We start from the raw sequence: 24,871 nt of genomic DNA on the forward strand, positions 1-24,871 counted from the left end.
AAAAAAGGATTCATAGTCAAAGAAATCACCACCTTTTCCGGGTCTTTAGCTTGCAGTGCTATTTCTAAGAGTTGGCTGGTTTAGGAAAGGAAGCACGTGCATTTGCAGTTTCATAGCCTATTTGGTTCAGGTCTACACAGATGGGCAAAGAGAGGCTTAGAGGTGGCAGGCTTTTACTAAGGATTCAAAGGATCCTACTTCCAGAAGCATCCGGTATGCCACCTACTGTGGCCAATTGCATTGTATGCATGGTTAGAGCTGTTTACAAGAATGGCTCTTTTTTTTTTGATGCAGTAGGTTTCAGGCAAGGTACTGTCTTACAAATGGCTGTATAAAATACAAGTATGCGTGATCTCCAAATTTACCATTTGAAATGAAATTAAGTACGTAGGACTTCAATCCTTCTACACTTTCCAAAACTCAAATGAGACATCTGAGGAAAAGAGGCAGGTATCACAATTCTCCATCCGCACAGAAGTACACAGGCGGTTGTATCCCGCAGGCAGAAGCAGGAATAAAGGGAATAAAGTCAGAAGCGTCGAGGGCTCCAGGGCAGTGTCTATGGCTGCAGCGAGCCTTGGTGTGGGAGAAGCAAGGACTCCTTACATGGAGGTGCCCACGCAGGGGGCAGGGTGGAGAGGGATGACAGGGCACCCTGAGCAAGTCCCCCAGACCAACAGCAGAAACTGAGTTCGAAAAGGAACTTCTGGTAGATGAAGTTCAGAGTAGGAGCTTTCTCCTGGAGACAGTTGGGCTTTCGGCCATCAGTGAATGAAGATGCAAAACCGTCACCCAGCCTAGGGATTCCCCCTGCCGGCTGTGGGTGGCAGTGAAGGCCCAACTTACTGGGCAGCCTGTGATGAAGAGGTGCCTCAGTTCTCAGACCTAAGTGACCCCCTAGACCAGGTGCACTGGACTACGCTAGCTCCCCCTGCCAGGAACAGCTTCCTACTCTGAGCCAGCTGTTGGCACCAGGTGAGGAGGCAGAAGGAGCAGCCAGGTGAGCAAAGACATGAGTGACCTGATGTCTCCCAGAGTGACCATCTCTGAGGGTGGCCTCTCTGAGGGTGTCCCCTCCGATGCAGATTCTTGGACCTGTAAAATCAAAGCCCCTGGAAACAGAACCCAGGTGGTCGCATCTTTGTCGCAGGTTCCTTGATTGTTTGTTGTTCCTGCTGCAAAGATGGTGAGGGGGACTTCCAGGATTTAGAACAGGGGTGAGGATGCACTTGGGGAGGAGAGTTGAAGAAGAGCCACTTGCCGGAAGGCTGCTGTAACCACGTGGAACTGAGAGAGACCAGCAAGTCATAATGCAGAAGAAATGTACGGGAGAGAGCTACAGGGGTCCCATTGCAGGGCCGCAATGAGAGAGTGGATATGGACAAAAGGAGACTGAGGGGTCAAGCGTGACTCCTGCAGCTGACCAGAGTGTCTGGGCGTGTCTTGGAGCCAAGCATCTCCAGCACCCTTAGCATGGTTGGAGTGCCTGTGAAATGACACACCAGTGAATCCATAAAGATGTTTTTTTTTCCTGTCACAGTGGAAGATGAACTCACCCAGAGCAGCTAGAAGAAGCAAGTGCATGCTTTTACAGCTAGTACAGTTCAGGACAAATTCCAAACCAAGCAGTCTAACTTGAGTATCGTTTTAGTCATTGAACGAATTCTCATGGTTACCTAGAACGCTCACTTCTTGATTGACTCATCTCCCTGGTGGAAGGAGGCCCTGAGCAGAGTGGTGTCTCCTGTTAAGTTCTAGTCTTCCAAGAGGGTTAGGCTCAGGCAAGAAGCGGGTACAGAGAACTTATAGCAAGACCAAGGGGTCAGATGAGAAGATTGTAAGTGAAGTACTAGCAAGTGATTTGGCTTGGCTCAAGTCATCACTGTGGCGATGATCTTAGAGAAGAGCTTGAATGCAGAGTTAAAGCTTTGAATAAAGAAGAACTTGCCCTACAAGTACTGCATGGAACAAAAATAAAATTATACAATCACGTATTAATGCATAAATATACTATATATATATATGTATAAGTTAGCATTAGAAGTGATTGTAAACCAGTACATGATAATGAAGCCTTGTGTCAACGCTTTGGGGAACTGAATGGTCCTAGAGGAACCACTATTAGTGGACACTAGGACACCGATGTTGAGACTTGTCCCATTCTGTCTCCCAGGAAGCTGCCATGGTCCTTCCCACCCAGGTCTCAGTACTACCATGGCAGTGGCCAGGAGCAGTTCTGAAGGTGGCTGCTGGGAAGCCACATCCCTCATCCTTGGGAGAAGCAAGAGGCAGCCAACACCCTGGTCCACTCCTGCTTCCGGCCGTCGTCTTCCTGTGTCGGCTTTTGTTCCTGGCTTGCACCAGTCCCATGGCCTGGGTTGAGTTGATGACCATTTGTCAGCCCCATGAGTTCCTGTGGACCTCTATGTATCCCCCCAGGAGGTGCCTTGTCTAAGAAGAGAAAAATGATTACTGTACATTTTACATTAGGAATTTACATCTTCCCATTAACTGACCTTGGGAGGGGATTTGTGGATTCCAGTTAGTAAATGGTCCTCTTAGGTCCCTGCACTTCCTCTGCCCCTGCCCCCTCCGGCTGACATTCTTCTGACAGTCACGGTGACAGCACGTGCAAGGGGCGGCTGCTTCCTTTCGCACTCCAGGCGCAGTGTGTCGTGGTGCTTTCCTACTATCGCTTATTCATGCTCTCACCCACTGCCTGTCCTTGCCAGAGTTCTCCATGCGGAGGACTTCCGATCACACATGCAGTGAATGGGCAGATCTTCATGGACTTACAGACTAAGTCCACAAGAGGCGCTCTGGAGCACAGCAGGTCTGTGTGGGCTCCAGTGGCTACCATTGCCCCTATTGGCTGGCCCTGGGGTCACCCCAGCACCACTGCTTTGCTCAGCCACTCAGCCCAGTCACGCTGCCCTGGCAGAGCTGTGCTGTGCTCTGTGGCTCACCCAGCTCCTGGCCTGGCCCAGCCAACCCCCACAGCCTGGGAAGGTGCCTGGAAGGGGGAAGGAGGTCAGCACAGCTCATGGTCACACACAGCTGACCTCCCTCACAGCTGTGATTTGTTCACCACGGATACAGCTCTGTCAGTTTCTTGTGAAGAAGGTGTATGCTCACATGATAGGAAAAAACGACAGTAGGAATTCAGAAATGAGTAAGGTGAAAGGTATTCCTATCTTGCATGATGCCTGTCACAAAACTCACTTCTTGTGACTTTGGTAAACTTACTTATTCTTATATTTTATAGAGTCTTGATATTTTTGTGTTTAGGTAAATATGTTTGTTCTTTTTTTTTTATTTTTATTTTTGATGATGTTTACATAGTTGACCAGGGTAGGAAAGATCAAGGTTTAGGGGAAAGTGGGTGATACCATTGTTTCAAAATTCTCTTTTTGCTGCATCTAGAAGAAGGGAGATAAGGGGAGAAGCCACACCCAGCCACCCCGCCACCCCAATATCAACCCAGGGTCCCAATGTGGAGCATGTTCCAAGAAAGAATTTTTGCTTAAGTGGTTTCGATAGTTCTGAAATGCTGTCATTTCACCCATCCAAGGATGAGGAAATCTTACAGTGTCCATTGGCTGACATAGTCAACCTTAGAGCCTCATTAACCCAGATTGTTGCTGTCATCACTTGGTTGGGGTGGTGATCTACTTTGTTCTGCCCTCCTTCCTCTGCTGTGGTACCAGATGTCCTCTACAGGCTCAGTGGGCTGCCATTCACTACATCTCTCCTACTGAGGAAGCCCAGTTCTGACACATGTACTCTACAGTCAGATCACCTATCCTGAACATGTGCCCTCAAGTTCCTGTACACTCCCACCTGTGCCATCCCCCAGACCCCTTACAACTCCACACACCAAGTCCCAACAAGCATGCTGCCGGTGGTCAGTACTTTTCACCCAGCGCCATTGGCGCCCTGGGCCACCCGACCTGGGCCCTTCTGGAACCCCCAACCCCAACACCCACCATGCAAATGGGCCAAAGGACCCAAGCAGGCTACCCAGATCCCGCCAGACTCCTGCCCTGGGGCTCATAGACCTGGCACCCTATAGACACATATCCTTGGAAAAAAAAACTAGAATAGGCTAGGCAACTATGCTGGCACACTGGTGTGATTAACACATTTGGCATTAACTGGCCCAGGATGCCCAACAGCTATTAACTGCTTTTCTCCCAACAGTGTAACACTTGCTTAGATACAGTACAACCTAAGCCATTGCCGACAGCTGGGGTGTTTATACTTACATTGTCCTATGTGTTAATAATTGTGCTATAATCAAATTTTTAAAGGTTTATTTACCTTTTATTTATTTGAAATATTTACAGAGGGAGAATGAGATCTTCCATCAGTTGGTCACTTTTCAGATGGCCATAACAGCAGGGCTGGGCCAGGACAAAACCAGGGTCAACATGGGGGTAGGGGACAAACACTTGTTTTCTAGTCACTAGCAAGAAGCTGGATAGGAAGTAGAGTAGCTGGGATATGAACCCATAGGGAATGCCAACTTTAGCAGGTGGTGGCTTAGCCCACTCCAGTCTTTGGTGTTTTTGTTTGAACAGTGATGGACACATTTTGGGATGGCAAAGATCCCTCTTCTCTCTATTAAGCCAGCCCTACCCCATCTCCCACCAGTGAATGTCGAAGTTCTGCTGCGACAGCCAAAGGAATTAGATTTATTCAAGACTTATCCCAAGATGCCAAAAATCTTGGGAGATCACCTCAGATTGCCAAGTTAGCAGGGCGCGGAGAGGGCAATGTTAGGCTCAGGAGCAAGGCAGGGCAAAGAACTGGACCAGCTGCACGGTGGCCCCCGGCCAAAGCCACAGTGAATCCCATTCCCTGTGTGCTGATGGGGGTCAGATTCCTGTGCAGTTCCAGCTGGACTTCTGCGAGCCAGCTTCTAGAATTTTCAAGCAAGTATTACTGTTAAACAATCTGAGAAAAAGAAAGGATTTTTGGTGTTTTAACCATAAAGAAGTGGTGATTCAGGAAATATGTATGTTTATTCTGATTGGACAACACAAAATGTCTACATTTATCAGCATATGCAGTTTTTTATGTGTCATTTAAAACCATTTTGTGCATATATATAAAAAGGGCTGACTTAACATAATTTCTACTTATGTTTTAGAGTGCCATTAAAATCTCCATTGTGTATTTACAATTTCCCATACAAAACATTCTGTTGAAAGAACAGGTTAAACCAGTACAAACCAAATCATGTGTGGTGTGCCATTAACAAAATTACCTGGCAGAGCCAACACTTAGGTCTTGATGTGTGAGAACTGTTACAGCAGTGCATCAGACAGTAATTCATATGCCTATATTCATCTCCTGCTTTCACATTATTCTTATAAAGGTATCTGGGGCCCAAATCATTCATTTTTTGGTGACAGCCCATTTTTAATGGGTTTTTGTTTACAATGGGTTGCTCTAAGCCACACTGGAGTACAGGTGTGTCCGTGTATTTACTCCATCAAATCCCTTCTCTGGCCCCAGAACCTACACCTGTACTCCTGCACGATGTTGGGGCACTTTTGTCCTGGTTAAATTTGTCATTATAGTTGTGGAATTTGATCAGATATACAGTGAAGAAATGTGGAAGGTTAAAACAAAGAGATTGAGAAACATAGAGGTTTAAGTTCTATTTTTTCTCATTCTTAACCTGAACTAAAATATTTTAATAGCTAACTACATACCCGAGTGATATCTGTTACAATGGCAGTAAACTTCATACAGAATGTTTGAGAGTTAAATCCACTCCTATCCTGCCTTGCCAGTGTTTCCTCCAGGAAAGCATCCCATGGTGGCGTGTTTTGTTTCATTTACCCATTGGATTGCTTTTCTCCTTGGAGCGACCTGAGGACCAGGCCTGCCCAGTGTAATCTGCATGGGCACGGTTGATTCTGAGCTCTTCTGCCCAGCTCCACTAGCCACTGCAAGCTCTTGGTCACCCTTGTCCTAGAGAAAGAGAACATCTGGAAAGTGCCGCTTCTGCCTTTCTGGCATCTCACCACTTTCTAACCTAACAAAATGTTAGGAATGATTTTGCAAACCCTTTGAAATTTACAAACCCTTCATGAGAACATTGTGGATTCTTGTTGATTGCTTGTTGGACGACTGGAAACCCTGGAAAACGCCTCTCTCTAGGGCAGCCATCTGAGTGCTGGGTGCACTGAAAGGTAGACATTCGAGTACAGCGGTTAAGATGCCCTTGAGGTGCCCACATCAGGATGCCTGGTTTTCAGTTCTGACTTGATTCCTGGTTCTGACTTCCTGCTAATGCACCCTGGGCATCAACAAGTAATGACTCAAGTAGTTAAGTTTGTGCCTCCCACATGGAAGACCTGGACTGAATCCTGGCTCCCGACTTCCACCTGACCCAGTCCCAGTTACTGTAGTTATTTGAAGAGTAAAATCAGTAAGCAGGAAATTCTCATCTCTCTCTCTCCCCTCTCTCAAATAAAAATTTTAAAGAGGTATAACTCAGACTACATTCACTGAACAAACATTTATCAAGAGCCAACCATACAGGTACCAGGTGCCTGGTTACTGCTGATTAGTGCTGGGGCACCACAAGACCCAGTGGCAGAACTGCCCCAAGAGGCTTGTGAACTGAAGTGAAGTCTTGGTGCTGAAGGCCAGAGCAGAGATGCAGTTCACTCCACGGAGTAACTGCTCTCTGCAGAGGCTCAGCTGGGTGTGTGCCTGGACAGGGGGACAGGTTGTTGGGAGGCCATAGGAAGTGTTCTCTGGAAATCTATGTGTGTGTTCTGTGTCTGTTTAAACCCTGTGCACGTGACAGCACACTGCAGAGACCCAGGGCATCTCACGGGTATGCCTTCTCTTATAGGATATCAACGAGTGTATTCTTGAGAACTACCCAGAATGCTCCAACCCCAGGTTATTTTACATCATTCCGTACTTCTGTGGACAGCATCCCAGGTGCAGGTAAGGGCTAAGCAGGCTCGGGCATGCTAGTGTACGTACAAGAGCAAGAATTCCTCTACTCGGGGAATCTTGATATACCTACTTTTCCACCCTTCCAAAATTCAGTTCCCTCGGACTTTGAATGTCCTACACCTGATGAAATCGGGGTCTGTGACATCCTTAGGAGATTCTGTACCTAGAACAACGATCACATCCTTGTAACTAGAGTCGTCACAGCTCAGGCCACAGGACAGAGAAGAGCAGGTGCAAGTAGTGTCCAGCCCACTCCTCCACTGTGGTTGGGCTCAGCTTGGCTCACCTGCCAGCCCTAGCTCAGTGTGTGACCTTCTTCACAAAGTAGCTTGCTCAGGCATTCAGGACCCTAGACACTTGGTCTGCCACTTCCTGATTGTCAATCCCTGGGGAACACACACTGGGAGCCCCTAGGTAAGCACAGTCTGAGTTAGACAAAGGTACCCCAAACAGCTGCAGTTGGAATCACCCATGTTAGACCAATGTCTGCATCCAGAGAAGAAACGGGAGCAGCCACAGATCACTGTCTTTGCACAGTGGGAAGCAAAGCCTGTTGCAGAAGGGCCCTGTCCCTGAAGAAGGTGTCGCCTAGGGGAAATGCTGGCCGCTGCCTTGCTGCACTCTGAGGTCACTTGATGCGCAGGCATACTGTGGTTAGCCCCATTTTGCTTCCCTGACCCTAACACAGGTGCTTGCTTGGGACCTGCATTCTGGGCCTGGGAGGATCACTTCTCTATTTTTGCCACAAACGTCCTGAGTTCAGGCAGCCTCCCTCTGCCTATTTGTGTCCCCACCCCCACCACTCACACTTTACCCTTGGCCCATGACAAGCACCTCCTGGATCCCATGTTCAAGTGCTTTGGATACCGGAAATATTTGGGGTCAGATGTGTCTCTTGCTGATCACAATGAAGACACTTATGCCTAGAAACTTGATCCTTATTCCCGGAAGAGGTTCTCAGATGCTGTAATCCCCACCCTCGGGGACTGCACTTGCAACTGCCTCTTGGGGCAGTTCTGCCACCGGGTCTCCTATCTTGGAAACCACAAAAGTGATTTTCAGATCTCTTCCAGAATGTCACAGCGTTCAGCCTTGGTGACAATCCCTTAAATAAGGTCAAGGGTTATTCATACCGTTTTCCAAAAGAAGAACCTTGTCCTAGCCGAAATCCCCCAGACGGTAAAAGGCAGGTTAGCCTGGAACCTTGCTCCTGGGTTTTTTTGTTTCTTTGTTTTGTTTTGTGTCATTTGTTGTCGTTTCCTTGCATTTTCATTTAGAGACTTGTTGGCCCAAGGATCTGGCCAACTGGGAGATGAGGCTGTTTTCCTTCAACAATTCAAGTAAATAAACAGGACAGGGAAATAGAGATTTGTCTTTAAACTTTTGAAATGATCAGCTGGCCTGACCTGAGCTCGCCCCAAGTCACCAATGTGTGCAGTTGCAGTGACCTGGGTATTTCAAACCCTCTCACCTTGTTTAGTGGGTGGTTTGGTTCTCCCTTAGGGAGCCATTCTAAGCAACTTGAATCCATAACTTAGGACCTAACCACCTCTGGCTGTGTTCACCTCACAACAAGCAACTGGTCAGAGCTCACTAAGTTCAAGACTGGGCTTGCTGCATACCAAGGGGGACCTGAGCGCGAGGGAACAGGGATGGCTCTGGGCAAGGCCGCACTTGAACTTGTCCCTAAGAAACTCAAACTTGGGCCCGGCGGCGTGGGCTAGTGGCTAAAGTCCTCGCCTTGAACATGCCAGGATCCCCTATGGGCTCTGGTTCTAATCCCGGCAGCTCCACTTCCCATCCAGCTCCCTGCTTGTGGCCTGGTAAAGCAGTAGAGGACGGCCCAAAGTTTTGGGACCCTGCACCCTTGTGGGAGATCCAGAAGAAGTTCCTGGATCCTGGCTTCGGACCGGCATAGCATCAGCCGTTGCGCTCACTTGGAGAGTGAATCATTGGACGGAAGATCTTCTTCTCTGTCTCTCCTCCTCTCCGTATATCTGACTTTCCAATAAATAAATGAATAATTAAAAAAAAAAAAGAAACTCAAACTTGGACTTGCACAGTTGGGCTGGGAGGGCAGAGGGAGACACTTGGTCCGCATTGGTCCGCATTGCTTGCTGTTGCCACAACTGCATTTCAAACGTGAATCACAAGTTTGAACCACTCTCTCTCCCCCAAAGGGAGCCTGGCGAGTGGGCCCTTGAACGTGCGAAGCTGAACGTGAACGAGAACTTCCTGCTCGTGGGGATTCTCGAAGAGCTGGAAGATGTGCTGCTTTTACTGGAAAGATTTTTACCTCATTACTTCAAGGGCGTGCTCAGCATCTACAAAGACCCAGGTAACTGTGTCTGGCGTGAGCGCCTCTCCTCCTGGGGCTGGCTCCCCTTGAAACACACCCAGGAAAGAAAGGAGCCAGGTGATGTTTTCTGTTCATGGCGGCCAGCTCCCCTGGCTCCGAGAGAAAGGTGAGAGTCCCCAGGGGTGAAGCCCAGCACCTTGAACTTCAAGCCCAACGCAGACTCACCAGTTCTGAAGGTGGGCACTTCCATGTCTTCCCCCCACCTCCAGGAGACTGAAACTGGCACGCCTCCCTGCCCTCCTCATCCTGAGGGTGTTACTGGGGTGGCTGAATGCTTCTGCACGTGGGTCCCCAGGGTCCCTTGACAAGGGAAACATGCATGAGTGTGCAAGAGCCACCCACATTATCTGATCTGGCCCAGCTGGCATTTGACAAAAGCAACCTTGTCTGAAAACTAGCAATAAAATAGGGTGGAGCTGGAAATTGAAAATCCGATTAAGATTTTATTCTGAGTTAGGAGCAAACAGAAGCAAGAAATAGAATGTGGCAAAGTAATATGCCCATGATGCCTTGCTGCACAGTTACTCTCAGAAATCCACCATTTATTCTTTCTTGTGTTATTTCATCTCCAGAGAAAACCAATATTGTTGATCTCTTTTCTATTTCCTTTTAGTATACCACTGCCATCACAGGCTTCGCCTACTTATTAACCCATCTGTGAGTGGGTCCGTGAGAGCATCCGGCCTTGTAGAAATAAGGAGTTGGGGACAGGCATTGGCACAGTACTGAAAATGTCGCCTCGGGTGCCTGCATCCTGCATCCGAATGCTTGGGTTCAAGTCCCAACTCTCCTCCCAGAGCTGCCTGCTAACATACACTCTGCCAGGCGGCAGGTGGTTGAGCAGCCGTGTGGGTGGGAGGCCTGGCTGGATTTCCTGGCTCTGGGCTCAGCCTCTGCCACTGTAGGCATTTGGACAGTGAGCTAGCATATCCCACCCCCTGTTGGAAACAAATAAGGTAAATTTAAAAACCATTGTTACAACTAAAAATAAGGGACCAACAAATGTCTCTGACACACAGCCAGCTAAGCTGTGCTTAGAGGAACCTGGATGTGGTTTTGGCAGTGACCCTGCCACCATTGGATGCCCTGGAGGAGCAGAGTTTGCAGGTCACTGCCGCCTGCATCCTCCACCTCTCCTTCAGAGATCCAAGTTGACTTCCCCACCTGCAGGATGTGTGTGACAGCTCAGGGCTGCCTCTGCAGGTGTGGGTCCAGGGCAGGAAGTGTGGTTGGAATAGCTCAGAGCACAATGAACCTGAAAGAGCAGGTTTTTCAAACTAGAACCTCCTGTGCCCTTTCAAGGCCAGGCAGCTGAGTCTGCAGAGCTGATACCTGACGACTCTGGGCAGCCTGGCCTAGCCGGGTGTGTGTTAAGTCTGTCTGACAATGGCAGTTCTGGCCTGTGGTGAAGCGGAGGCCTTGCCTTCCATTGGACTCCTGTGACATTGTTCTTTGCTGGCTTTCCCCTTTGGCTTTATCCTGTTGTGTGTGTGTGTGTGTGTGTGTGTGTGTGTGTGTGTGTGTGTGTGTGTGTGTAATGAAGAGCTGTTTGAATCCTGGGGATTTCATTGTCATCACAGAAAAGGAACAGACTCCAAGCAGGTCATTGAGCCCACATCACATCAGTACCAACCCGGGGATTGGAAACTGGTGCCATCGTGTCACCGGCAGTGGCCCGCAAGCAACGTAGGGTGTGGCGGCATGGCCCTCAGGCAAAGGAGACTCTAACATCCTGAGGGACCCAGTGACAATCCATCCTTGTAGGTGGCCCACTTGAAGAGCTACAGACCCCGCAGTGGTCCCTTGCTTGGCTGTTTGCCCTCTTGGTGAACAGCACAAATGCCAGAGTGCGCTGGCTTCAGGTCACCATAGCTGGAAACCTCTGTTCCCATCTCATGCCTGGGAGAAAGGCAGTCCTGCTGGACGAGCTCAAAAATAGAGTAATGGGTCGCCCAGTGCAGTGGGGTTTCGCTGATCTTACCCTGGAATGATGGTCTTTCTTTCATGTCCCACCTGCTTCTTTAATAGTCTTCCTACATCAGGGTGTGGCTGGCTGTCCTCCATTCATTCCTCCTGAGAAGATAGGTTGACATGAAATCAATTTGTCTCTTTACAAAGGTACTTGAGAAACTTTCGTGGTAACATTTGCATTCCTTGGAGACCCAACTAGTCTTTTTTGGAGAGGTTTGTGATCATAGTTAAGTACTTAACATGAAAGAAAAAATGTTTGGGTTGGTAGATAATCAAGAGTATGCTCCGACATTTCTTATCAGCCATGGCGTTGCTACTGGTGATACTGGGGGCAGGTGCTTTGAAGGCAGCGCCCAGAATGCTGTGTGTATCCCTGAGGAGGAGTTTGAATTCCAACTTGGAGAACCAAGGCTCAAAGAGACCCCACTGAGTAAGAGCAAGCTCACTGGTTCTTCACTGATTCATCTTAGCACACTGTCTCATTACTCTGCACCTTTTAAAAACACAAGCATTCTGGAGCCAGCTCTGGCAAGTCAGTACAGGCCACAGGCTTCCAGTAAACCGTGGAAGGACTCGGCCTGTCGCCGAGTTGTGAGCCTGGGTATGTTTATGGATACTTTTTCCTCCCTCGCTGTTAAAAATCTACCAGGCTGTGAGCTATCCGAATTTTTCAGTTGTAATATTTACGAGCTCAAATGATGGTGGTGGTTAAGAAGCCTACATAAATTACCAAATTAATGCAAGTCAAAGGAAGGTGAATGTTTGTGATATCCCTAATCCTGTATACCCTCCACTTGGCCAATAACCAAGCTGTTCTAGTTCAATAGCACCACCCAGTGTCCGGACAGGGAACTGTGTGAGCCATCCTTCCTTGCGTCCAGTTCTTTCGCCTTGCACTTTAAAGACTTGCTGTTACTAGTATTCTATTAATATTCATTATTTCAGCTTTTTTGCCATCACATATCTAAACACCAGAGCCATAGTAGGGAATTTATGAGACTTTTGTGAGCTACATTGAGAATCCAGCTGCCAGCTATCAAAAAGAGAAAATGTGTAACAAATTCCAAATGACTTAACATGCTAAGTACACATGTAAATTCATTTATACACAGAGTGCTTTGTTTTTCAAAGAGATTTTTTATAAATGATGACAGATAAATGTTGGTTTCGTTTGGTGTAGGCTGTGCTTGACTGCTAACCAGCCTTCCCAGCAGGAGTCCAATGGCATGGTAGAAGCAGTGCGTCCTCTGAACTCCTTTGCCTTGCAGAGCGCAGAACTGACACCCTGGCTAGGAAAGAATAGCAGGCGGGTGGCAGAGATCACCCAAGTAGCACGCTGCTGGGAAGGGCCCTTCTACCCATCCAGCACTGGGTTCAAACACAGGCTTTTCGGCAGGAGCTAGGTCTCGTGGTGGTGAAGAGTCGTTTTGCCAAGAAAGGGCACCTCCCTCCTCTTCCTCCTTTAGCTGCTGTGCTTCAGCCTGCCAGATCAGGAGTAAATGCAGGGTTAGATGGGTGGTCTTTTGTTCTGAGTTCTTTTGACCCTAAAGTGTCACAGATAAGATGGTAAGGCCACTTGCCCCACCTGTAGAGAAGTGGCAGAGCTATGGGGAGGGAAGACAATCCCGGACAGCCTTGGTGTCCTCAGGGACTCTAAGGTGCTGGTGCCTGTCGCCCCCACCCCCAGTAAGAACCCTTTTCGCTACAGCTGCTTCAGCTCCTGCACTGCCACTCGACGCGTCTAGCCCTTCCTCAGGACGCATGCGCCCCTGACAGGGAGCAGGTGGACCCTGATTCCGGCACTGCGGACTCTGCATGTCAAAGCCGCCCATCTCCTGACTAACTGGATAACCAGAGGCAAGGGGTAGCCTCGCTGGCCTGTCTCCGCAGCTGTGTGTGGTGCCATCCACCTACCCACAAACCCCAGCTGAGTTCTCAACCCAGCCTTAATGTTTGGACTATGTTCAAAGAGCGACTCTTCCCCTGGCCCCGGGAGTCAGTGTGAGAGCAGCCAGGGCTCCGGGAGGTGTGAGATGGGAGGAAGGCACGCAGGGACGGAGGGACACAGAGGGCTGGATTTATGTGGTCAGGAGCAGCCGCTCTTGCGTTCTTGGGGTCTTGTGCCTTTAAGAAATAATAGTGCTGCTTTACTGACTTGGAGGCCAGAAGCGCTTGCGCTGGGTGCTGAGTTGTCTGGGCATATCGCTGCTGTGGCTTGCGTGGAAATCGTGCCTCACCCGAATCACTGAGAGTTTTATGAAGTCATCTGTTTTCAGGCTGCAATCCTGATCAGAATCATGGCGTATCATGGCGGAAAGACTTTAAATGGAACCTACATTGAACGCTGCTTGGGCCCAGGTGCCCTTGACCAGTGCTGAATTTGGCAGAAAGTCTGTGTGATTCCATAGGTATCTGAAGGGTACTCAGAGATGAAATGGCATTGTATTTTAAGAAAAACCCCGGAGATTCAGTTGTTGAAATACACTTTGGCAAAAAAAAATACACTGTTTACCATAAGCACAGTTGGATACAACTGCAGTGCCGTTACTGAAGTAATATCCTCCATCCAGCAGGTGGCGACATCTCTCCATTTTCCTGAGAAAGTGACTCTAGTTTCCTAATGAAAGTTTGCATCTGGTGACAGGAATTTACACAATGTTTGGACCTGGATGTACAATCCCCTTTGGGGGCCTAAAAATGAGATGTTGAGTGTCACAAGGAGTCTAAGTTCTGTTGATTGTGGTGGTCCAAACTGCACGTTTCTTTAGAGGTGCTGTGGGGGATAGGCGATGCAAAGCAGACGCCTGTAGCCGAGCGAGCTCATGTGAGTTAACACACACAGATCCATACACGGTTAACTTGGCTTTGACGCGTGCACAAAGCCTGGATTAAACCTGTGCTGTCTCTCATTTTTCATTCCCATGTTTTATTTTCTATTTTCTACAACACTCAAAACTACTCTAAAACTCAGAAAGAGTCGGGGTCATGAGGAATTCAATTGTGTGTCCACAGAAAATAATGAAGTTATTTATACAACTCACTCCCTAAAACTAGGACTCCACTTCACTACTGGCTCAGCGACCACTGATAATCTCCATAAACAGAACTGTTTCAAACAAGACTTAGTCTAAGTCCGGATGTTAATAACAAAGACACGCGGTTGTATTTGTATGTGAGTGGGGGGGATGCATCCACCAACGTTTAGACAGCTAAACTCACTACGCAGCCATCGCCGCTGGGCAGAGAGGCTAGAATCACAGCCCAGCAGTGCTCCCAAGGGGTGACTGTTTCACAACATACAAAGCACTTGCACATGGCTGATCTCATTTGATTCTTGCCAGAATCCTCTGGAGCTAGCATCCTTTTCTCACTTTGTAAGCGAGGACGCCAACATTCAAAGAAGCCACACAACTTGCTCACGGTTACCAAATCCTAAGCTGGTACCACCTGTGAGCCCCCGGGGCGACAGAAGGGACAGCCCTCCGAGCCTTAGTCTCCAGAGCCGTCATACGTTACAGGGCACCAAGAATCCAGAGGCCGGGCTGGGCAGGGTGTGAGCAGTCCGAGTGGAGCAGGGCTGAAGGTCAAGCCAAGCCTTGTAGGTGATGTCTACGCATGGGTGGCCTTCACGCTGGCAAGCACAAGTTGCAGAGTCATCCGTGCTTGCCCCTTCAGCGCACTGCGCAGGGCGTCACCTCCAAGATGGAGCTGTTGGGAGGAGGGAGGAGCAGGTGGGGGCGGGAAGTGGCTCTAGACTTTCAAAGAGCTGCTTCCAGAACAGCAGACAGCTGTTTTAACTGCAACTCCTGGGCAGATGATTAAGAATGAATGCGTCGTGAAAGCTCCTCTTCCGATGAATTCCTGAACACCTGGGGGAGTTTAGAGAGCAGTTTGTGTAACCACAGGCTTTGCTCAGTTTCCAGAAACCTCACCTTCTCTCAAGGATGGAATCTCCGACGAGTATCATTAAAGTTTATGGGAGCTTAAATTGCAGCATAAAATATCTGCTTTTGCCCCGTTTCAGCTTTTACTGTTTGTTTTATTGGGAAATAATAATTGCCTTAAATTGTACTAGTTTTAAACCCCCTTAGTACTTGCTTCTAAATTTTCTGTGGACTAGGGAGTCCTCCCTCATCCAAGAGAAAGCATCTTTAATTTTATTATTTACATTAAAAGTGGGGAAGAACTTGATTCACAGTCATCAGTTTTCAAGTCAGAACTTTAAAAACAAATCTATTTCTCTTCTGTGTAAATCGAAGTTTATGTCTCAGATATGACCTTGAGATAGCAGAAAATTTGTAACAAACCTTCAGCACACCTTTGCCTGCCTGCGCCGCTGCAGCCTGGGGAAGGAAGGTGTAAAGATGAAGACCGCGTGTGCCATGGCCATGGGCGTGCCACTTGCAGCACCCACATCGCATTTCAGAACACCTGAGGCCGACTTCCAGGCGTCCATGCCAGCTGCCTGCACATGTGGGCCCCGGGAAACAGCAAGTGACGGCTCACGTGGGTGGATCCCTGCCACCCACGTGAGCCAGCAGGTGCAGGCTCTCTAAAGTTCAAGAATAATAACAATAATTAAAAGATGGCAGAAAGAGTAGCTGGAAAATCCTCGCAGTAGGGCCCCAGGGATGCCCGATGCAGTGGAGCATTTGTGCCTGGCCTTGAAGGAGGGACAAGACTTTGCCAGTTGGCCAACAGAGAGGGACAAAGCCGGCAGGCGTGTGGCTGTGGAGGCTTGGAGTGGGGGTTCACTCAATGCACAGCAACCCCTGCCTGCTGGGTCCCTGTGGTCCAAAGTGGTCATTCCTGATACCTCCCGGGTGACAACCTCTCACTCTCTACTCCCCGCCCCTGGGATCCCAGCACCCAGGAGACCCAGAACAGCCATAGGGTCCTACATGCCTAGTGCTGTCTGTTGAACGATATGGGTGTGGATGGAGGCGGGGTCTCCTGCCTGATCTCAGATTCCCCCCACTTGTCAGTCACCGCCACCCAGGGGGCCTGATGCTGGCCTCCGGGAGCATCCAATATGGCTTCTTCAGGCTCCGCCTCCCACCCCAAGGGTCCTGCTTCCTCCTGGCTCCCAGTCGTGCCATCTGTGGAACCCAGGTCCCTGCTTAATGTCTGCAGGAGTTTCACACCAGGGCCAGCTTTGGGGATGGCAGGGAGGGTTGTAGGTGTTCTTGTTTATCGTTCACTTTTCAAAAGAAAGGCTAGGCAGTAGACTGCCTTCTAATTCAGCCCCAGCATTCTACTTTAGAATTGAATCACTGATTATTTGAGCGGTTGCTGGTTGCCCTGACTGTAATGGGCTTGAAACTGAGTAAGAATACAACCAGGGGGGTGGAATGAGTCATCAGAGATTTCAAGTTTGGGATTTTTCCTGTAACTCCACAAAACAAAAATGTTTCTGAAACTTGGGTAAAGCTCAGAGCCCAGACCCCTTAGGTGGGTCTCTCTGCCAGAAACCTTGAAGCCTTCCTACGGCTGTCAAGGCCCATGTCCCCAGGGGTGGATGAGGTGCTGTGGGAAGAGCACTGGCCAGCAGAGTCCAGCCCTCGTGTCCTTGACTCATAGCCTCGCCTTGCAGACATTCTTTGCTTATAAAATGGACCCCCCGCTGGGTGAGGTGCAAGATTCACCCATTTTGCGTGACTCAACATTTTACAAGGGAAACTTCTATTTTTGCCCGGCTCAATCTTTTTCAAATCAAAATAGCATTTCTTGGTCCACAGATAGATTTTTTTTAATGTTTCATCCACATACGATGTCCTAGCTTTTCCCCATTTGCAGATGGCACCACATGGTGAAAGTATACACGTAGATCAATACTCTGGGGGCGTTCCCGTGGTTTCTGGTTAAGCACATTCATCTCATTACCCAGAGCGCATGAAGACGTCTCGCATGGTTCCCAGCTGATGAGAAGGGGGGAGTTTTGCATGCCGAGTGGGAGCTTTTCTGCCACTTGAAATCTCACTTCCACCTTCCTCACCGAGTAAGGTACTCTGCATTGTCATAATAAGACACTGGAACTGTTTTTTTTAAAACATGTGTTCCCAGAACTGTACCTCCTTGAGGTTTTTTTTTTTTAACTATATTTATTATAGTAACGGCTATATATAATTAGAAGCAAGTTGTACCAAAAGATGTGTAATAAAAAGTGGCAGTTTCCGGTTCCGGCCCATCCCTAGGATGAAGTTGGATTGTGCAGAACCAGTCGCTTTGGGCAGCAGTAAGTGTTTCCTCTGATTATCGCCATAATGTTGTGGCTGTGTACACAGGCTGCTGTTCCTCGAGTAATTTATTTAGATATTATTTAGTTCTACGTTACCACCCTCACCTCTACTGCTCCTCTCGGCCCCCTAACTTGATTATAGCCGTGTTTTAGGCAGATTGTCTCGTTTGTACTACTGTGACGACACACGTTTTATTTGCTGTGATCCGAAAGGTATGTTGTGATTTTTTTACTCGATTCTTACACAACTTCTTGTTCTTCCAGGAATTAAGTATTGCTTCCCCCGCCCCCTCCCCCCAACTCTGTAGTTTGCTTGATTTGGTTGTCCTTCTCCTGTAGCAGAGCCTGGGTTGAAGTTCCAGCTCTGCTTCTTATCACAGCTCCTTACTAACGCTCACTATGGTGGCAGTGGCCACCTTCCACCTGGTCAGGTCCTTGCCACCCACCTAGGACATCCAGTTAAGTTCCCTTCTCCTGGGCTTTGGGGAGTGAACCAATCTCTGTTCTTTTGACATGTATTTTTTTAGGTGACATTAGCACTGTTGCATCATTGTCACCCATACTGTCATTTCAGCACTGCCAGTCATTCCCGTCTCCAGCCCGCGCTGCCTGCCACCTGCTCTCCTGCAGGCACCTGGAGTCGTCCCCGCAGCCCCAGTCCTTCCCTAGCCCACAGCCCTGTGTTGCCTCTCTGCTTTCCAGCGGACCCTCTTTCTTGGTTCTGTAGCTCGCTTTGCTTGAAGAGGCCTGCAGGTGACTTTCTGGTGAAAGGTGCATGGAAGAGGAAACGTTTGGAGCCACTGAGCGTTTAGAGGGCTCCTGTTCTGCTGTGTCTTTGGGCAGCAAGTTTGGCTTAATCAGGGTTTCCTGGTCCACACGTGCAGTTTTCTCTCGCCCTCTTCTCTCCCTCCTCCTCACCTTCCACTCCTAGCACTTTTCTTGTATTTCTTTCTGCTCCCATCCTCCCTGTTCCATTTGTGGAGCGTGCTGACTGATCAGAACCCCTGCATTCCTCCTGTCTGTGTGCTTTATTGATTTTTCCTTCTGGTAGCAGCCGTCTCTTCACCCTTTTTCTTTGGATCTGGAACGTCTGTCCCAGTCCTGTGGGGAAGAAGTCCGGGCCTGCTGCCCCGGGCAGTGGGGGAGCTCCCTGGAGAACGGGAGGCGAAGCCTGTTCCACCTAGCTGTGGAAGGAAGCGAGAGGCCAGCCCTTGGACTGCAGGCTCCTGCGCAGCTCTCTGCCTGTCTGCCTCTTGGGGCCGCACCCCTGCACCACATCCCTGCTGCTGGTACTTCCGCAGCTGTTCCCCTGCCTCAAGCCAGCTATCTGCAACCGCATCTTGCCTTCCATGTATTGGGTGACACCTGCCTTCCACAGACCTTGTCATCTACTTTACAAAAGACAAGCGCAGTTGAGGGCATGCGATTCACTTGATGACATTGAACTGCTCATGTGTGAACAGCCTAGCTTGAGGATTACAGCTCTTGGCTAGCTCTGTGACACTGCTCTCCTGCAACATCTGCATGACCTGAGTCCAGCTGCCTCAGCACCCACGTCTCAGCATTATGATAGTGGCAAAATTGCAAAAAGGATACCTTATGAATTAAACCTCTTGGGTTCTTCTGCATGGCGTAGTTTCGATGAGTCTCCAAATTTCAGTTTTTCGTTAATTAACCAGAAGTGCGAATCAGGGCTGTCTGTAGTGAGGGTGTGTTTGACAGGAGAGAATTGAAAAGCTATTAATTACTAAAATAATAATAATAAGTAAATAAAGAGGCAGCGTTCATGAGTAACCAAAGATGGTCATAGACTTGGTGGAGAAGGATGTCTCTTCATCCTGGCTCTCAGCTCTCCTGGGGGAATGCCTGCCCTAAGCCCTGCAGAGTGGTCAAGCAGATCAGAGTGGTGCTGGCCATCTGCTGGGGCCACCGGGAAGAGAAGCCACAGAAAGGTGTGTGGGCAGTGACTGCTTAGGAAGTAGCAGCAGCTCGTATAACAAATGTTTCATGTGGAACACAAACAAAAGCCGGCTCTGCCATTCCAGCCATGCCATGTCCTGGCCATTCACAATCCGTAACCCCATCAGCTGAGTTTTTCCCTTCTGAATACATTCCATATGAGCACAGGGTTGGGGCCACAGGGATGGCCTGCATGTGCTCACAAAGCTGTTTTTTTCGTTTTTGTTTTTATTTTTTGTTTGTTTGTTTTGGTTTTTTCCCAAGCCCAGGCTGAAAGGAAAGTAAGTCAGTGAGAAAACCAACTCAGAGAAAAGCCCAAGGTACAGCTGGGGAGCGCAGTGTTCCCCAGCCCCGCGTGCCCCCACCCGGTCGCCAGAATGAGGGTGCCGACTGGGAATGGATCACCCACTTCTGCAGGCACATGGGGAGCATCTGCTTACCTGGGAGCGAGATGGTGTTCCAGTGAGGTTCCTGTATCTGCCAGGGGCCCAGCCACCACTGAGCAAAGTATGGCTGGGACCAACCCAGGAGGAGATAAGAGCAGAACCTGGGAGAAAGCATTTGTGAACTTCTTACAGTAGTCTGACAGGGCCGAGACTGTTTTTCTGGTAGTTGATGAAAGCCTCCATCAGAGGGGGTTCCAGAAGCACGGGTGAAGTCTCCCTCAGGAGATGTCTGGGTTCCTCCCTAGGGTTTTGTCTCTTTGGCGTCAAAGCTCAGACATGGACTCCACCAGAGCATTGGCTGGACCCCCAAACTCAGAAGCTGGAGCAGCTTGCTAAAGCTGGCTCCTGTCTGAGCTCAGTCGTGTTGATAGCACAGTGCCTGAGACCTGCGTGGACTCAGTTCTTCACAATTCAAAAGCTCTGTGAGATGGTGTTGTGGTTGGACTGTAGCCCTTCCGCTAAAACGTGTTGAAGTCTGTTGTGCCTGTGAACACGACCCTGTTTGGGAATCAAGTCTTTTCTGATGTCATCAGGTTAAGATGAGACCACGCTGGACTGCGGTGGTTCTGATATCCAATGGCTCGTGTCCTACTAGTGGGCACCAACTTGAGGGGCACGAGGAAGCTGCGTGAAGACAGAGGCAGAGACTGGGGTGATGCTGCCTCCGCTGGGATGGGCAGGAAGGGCTCTTCCCACGGAGGAGCGTGGCACTGCCCGTCCTCTGATTCAGGTCTTGTGATTCCCAGGACTGTTAGGATCAGGATGAGGTCATTGATCGTGAAGCATGAACAAATGCAAAACGCCTTCCTGTGAGGGCGGGGGAAGACAGGGCTCCAGGGCATTCAGTCTGCTCTGTTCTCAGCCGCGGGAGGCAGGATGTGAGCAGAGAGAAGGGGAGCATCACTCTGCACCAGACTGCTTGTCTGTCGGTGACCAACGCTGGGGAAAAGCTGAGTGAGCATGCCACGAGGCAAGACAATGGTAGGCCAATGGAGCTTTACTGGAGAATACAAAAAAAAAGACAAATCAGACCCAATATTAGGTATTTTTATATTATTATACAAAATATGTGTTTTCTAACCATAGGACATATTTGGGGGGATGAACTGGAAAGAAAAACATTCAACAGTAGCAGTTACTCATTGTGGTTGTAGATTCTGCTCCTTCCAGATCTAGTTTTCTTTTTAGACTTTGCTTCTGTTGTAATGAACATGTTTCACAGATGCCCACATGGCATTTAGTGCCAGCCATGTCCGGCCACTATGCTCAGTGCTATTCAAGGGTACTTCAGATTATTTGTGGAAAATGAAATTAAAAGTTTATGTTTCATGCAGAAAAATTGAATTTCATGTTTTTTTCTCATAAAATGTGTTTTCAGAAACATATTGAAGATTCTTTGCACGCCCGAGCTTCAATTTTTTTTGCATGAAAATGAACTTAATTTTCAGTCACTTTTTTCCATGAACATGGTATTCCCTGTCCATGCATATTCCTCATCGTCACAAGGCACAACGTCCACGTCGGGTCCTTCCTGTTCCGGAAGGGAGGAGAGCTGCACAGGTGCGAGAGGCAGAGCTACAGCCCCTGCTGCTTTCCAGCATGTTTGTGGCTTCTCCTATTTGTCATCATGTTTGGGGTGGGAGGAAGAAGGCACTGGAAAAGTTGAGAGTGGAGCAGTGAGGCAGCAAGAGGGTGCCACCGTGACCTGCGTGGGCAGGATTGCCGAACGTATTGCTCATGTGAAGTGGAGCAGTTGTTTTTGGCAGTTAGCTCTGCAAAGGTCTCTTAGAGACAGGAGTGCTGGCCGATGCCCCTCTGAGAGCCACAGCACCTGCCGTAGAACTCCAGCCCCCAGCTGTGGTGGCTGGCTGTCAGCCCATCCTTCTCCCCTGTAGGATTCCTCTGCTGGCAGAGATTTGAGAGCTGCGTGTACAGCACAGCCCCCTTTCTGAGAAGGCTGGGACACATACTGGGAAACGCCTGCCAGGGTGTCCAGGTATCCCTGTGGTCCTGAGCACTAGCGGCCATGGTCAGAGTTGCCACTGTTATATTTTCTGCACAGTCCTGAACCCCCTCCTGTTCAAATGACTCAGACTTCAGCTGTAGTAGAATTAAGGACCCTCTTTTTCAATAGAGGGTTGGTGGTTGACCTGGCAGCTAAAACACCCGCAACTCCTATCAGAGTGTTGGGATTCCATACCCAGCTCTGCTTCTGACTCCAGCTTCTCCCCAGTGCAGATCCTGGGGGCACGGGAGGGAGCCTCTTGTAATCGAATTCCTGCTGCCTGCAAGGAAGACCTGAATTGAATCTCCAGCTCCCGTTTTGAGTATTTGGGAAGTAAACATATAGGTTGGAGTGATTCTAATATTGCCTCTTATATAAACCAACTTTAAAAAATATTATATTTATTTTTATTGGAAAATCAGATTTACAGAGAGGAGGAGAGACAGAGAAGATCTTCCATCTAGTGATTCACTCTCCAAGTAGCCGCAACGGCCAGTGCTGCACCAATCTGAAGCCAGGAGCCTCTTCAGGGTCTCCCACACAAGTGAAGGGTCCCAAGGCTTTGGGCCGTCCTTGACTGCTTTCTCAGGCAACAAGCAGAGAGTTGGATGGGAAGCGGGGCTGTCAGGATTTGAACCGGTGCCCATATGGGATCCCAGCACATGCGAGGCAAATACTTTAGCCACTAGGCTGCCGCACCAGGCCCAATAAACTAAAATTTAATATATAAAAAATACATAGAATATTAGAACTAGTTTTGTTCTGTGAGTATATGCTATCATTTCACCAGGGAACTTAATTTATCGAATTCTTGGTTTGCAGTATTTATATTCTTTGTCATTTTTTTCCTGTAAAATATAGCCAGATGCAAGCATGTGGCAATTATAAAAGTAGGATTGTAGAAGTGTTCAGGCAGGGACAAGCTTGCCCTGTCGTCTGTTCTCTGGTGTCCTCTTCCTATAAGCAGTCGTGAGTTGTTCTGAATGCTAACCAAGGAAACAAAAGGTCTAGCCTATTAGCATCCCGCTGAGACCCCTCCGGCTTGCCCCTGCTGGGCTCTGTCTTTCCCAGAACCTTCCAGAGTTGCCCTGGTAGACACCACCTAGGGCATGGTGGTGCAGGACACTGGCCAAGCCGAGACCCTGTCACATGCCGTCCCAGTAAGAACCGGGGTGTTCACCGGTTGTTCTGCAATGCTACCTCCCTTAACATCAGTGAATTCTGGTCTTCCCAGATCGGCCCCCGGAGGACATTTCTGAGGGACAGGCAGCTGGGTCGTTTATCACACTAACCCTGACTCCTCGCTTGCTCAGTGCTGTGAGGGCTTTGAGGATCTCACCACATCCTTGGCTGGTTTGAGGGCCACTGCCTCCCCCCCACTGCCTCCCTCCCCTGGGGCCACTGCCTCCCTCCCCTGGGGCCACTGCCTCCCCCCCCCTCCACTGCCTCCCTCCCCTGGGGCCACTGCCTCCCCCCCACTGCCTCCCTCCCCTGGGGCCACTGCCTCCCCCCCCCCCACTGCCTCCCTCCCCTGGGGCCACTGCCTCCCTTTCCTGGGGGCCAGTGCCTCCCTCCCTCGGGTGCCAGTGCCTCTCTCCCCACCTTTCTCTCCCCCCCCCCTTGCTGACCTCTACTGGCCTTCTGTGCTCCAGCTGGTGCAGTGGGGGCAGAGGAAACCCAGGAGCCATTGCCTGAATGTTCTGCAGGAGGGCAGAGGGTGAAGGCACCGAGGTAGGCAGGTGCATCCACCTACAGGTTGACCGGCTCCCACTGGCTTCCTGAATTCACAGGTGACGAGCTGGGGCTCCCTGCCCCTTACTACCTGAAGAATGTCCCCTCCTCTCCCAGGAGCCCCGCCCACTTTAACAGGTGTTCAGTTCTTTCTTTGATGATTGAGAAGGTTGAAGGGAGCCTCTGGCCGTGATCAAACACTTGCCCTGGGCTGGATACTGCTGCATTGTTGTGTTCTTTCTCAGACTTTTCCTATGAATAAAGGACGTTTCTCTTGTATATCCTCCGCCTGCATCTCTCTCTGGGTAGACTGTCCCAGTTCAGCCGTGTTTCCAGGCTTCCATGGCCCTGTGTGACATGTTGTCACAGCCTCTCCATGCCATCTTGTCATCACAGCCCTCTCCGCCTTTCCACCTCCGCCAAACTTAAATGCCCAACTGCCTGCTTCCTTGGAGTTCTGATAGATAATTCTAGAACAATGAAAGTGTTAACAGCTGATGATAGTGCAATTTATCCTGCTCACGGCAATTGCTAATAATAACAATGCTAGCATAGTGTTTTTTACACGGTGGGTGTGACAGTTTAATAGCGAATGGTACACTGTGATGAGTGGATTTTTTTTGTGGATTCCCTAGCTTAATCTTCACAACAACCCGATATCATAGATTTGTTTATTATTCCCATTTCATAGGTGGGAAAATCAATGTTATGAGTATCCACAGATTTTATATCTGCAGGAGATCCTGACACCTCCCCAGTATGCACACTGAGGGTGACTGCGTATGTAACACATTCTTATTTTATGAGGAGTGTCTTCAGGGGGAAAAAAAAAAGGAGGGCATTGCAATACCGTTTATTGTACATGCATGGGTAGAGTTGCTTGGACATATTTTTACAAAGCTTTATTTTTACTTGAAAGGTAGGTTATAGAAAGAAAGAGAGACAACCATGGGGGGAGGGGTATGGGAGGGGTGGGGGGGATCCCCAGCGCCTATAAAACTGTACCACATAATATAATGTAAGCAACAATAAAAAAAAAATAAATAATAAAAAAAAAAAAAGAAAGAGAGACAAAAGAAAGATCTTCCATCTGCTGGCTCACTCACCAAATGGCTACAATGACCAGTGCTGAACTGATCCAAAGTCAGGAAGGCAAGAGTGAGGGGCTTCATTTGGGT

At 49.0% G+C, this 24,871-nt stretch overlaps 1 protein-coding gene across 1 annotated transcript in view; it reads left to right on the forward strand.

Annotated features, from left to right (window-relative positions):
• Positions 1–24,871, forward strand: part of UST (uronyl 2-sulfotransferase) — a 281,628-nt gene that overhangs the window by 224,776 nt on the left and 31,981 nt on the right. Inside the window, exons 6-7 of the mRNA XM_040965430.1 lie at positions 6,875–6,972; positions 9,165–9,322. Of these exons, the coding sequence (XP_040821364.1) occupies positions 6,875–6,972; positions 9,165–9,322 (256 nt within the window). The remainder of the gene's footprint in view (positions 1–6,874; positions 6,973–9,164; positions 9,323–24,871) is intronic.

This window comes from Ochotona curzoniae, unplaced genomic scaffold (assembly GCF_017591425.1).
Source record: "Ochotona curzoniae isolate NIBS_2020 unplaced genomic scaffold, NIBS_Ocur_1.0 scaffold_3890, whole genome shotgun sequence".
In the NCBI taxonomy this organism is placed as follows: Eukaryota; Metazoa; Chordata; class Mammalia; order Lagomorpha; family Ochotonidae; genus Ochotona; species Ochotona curzoniae.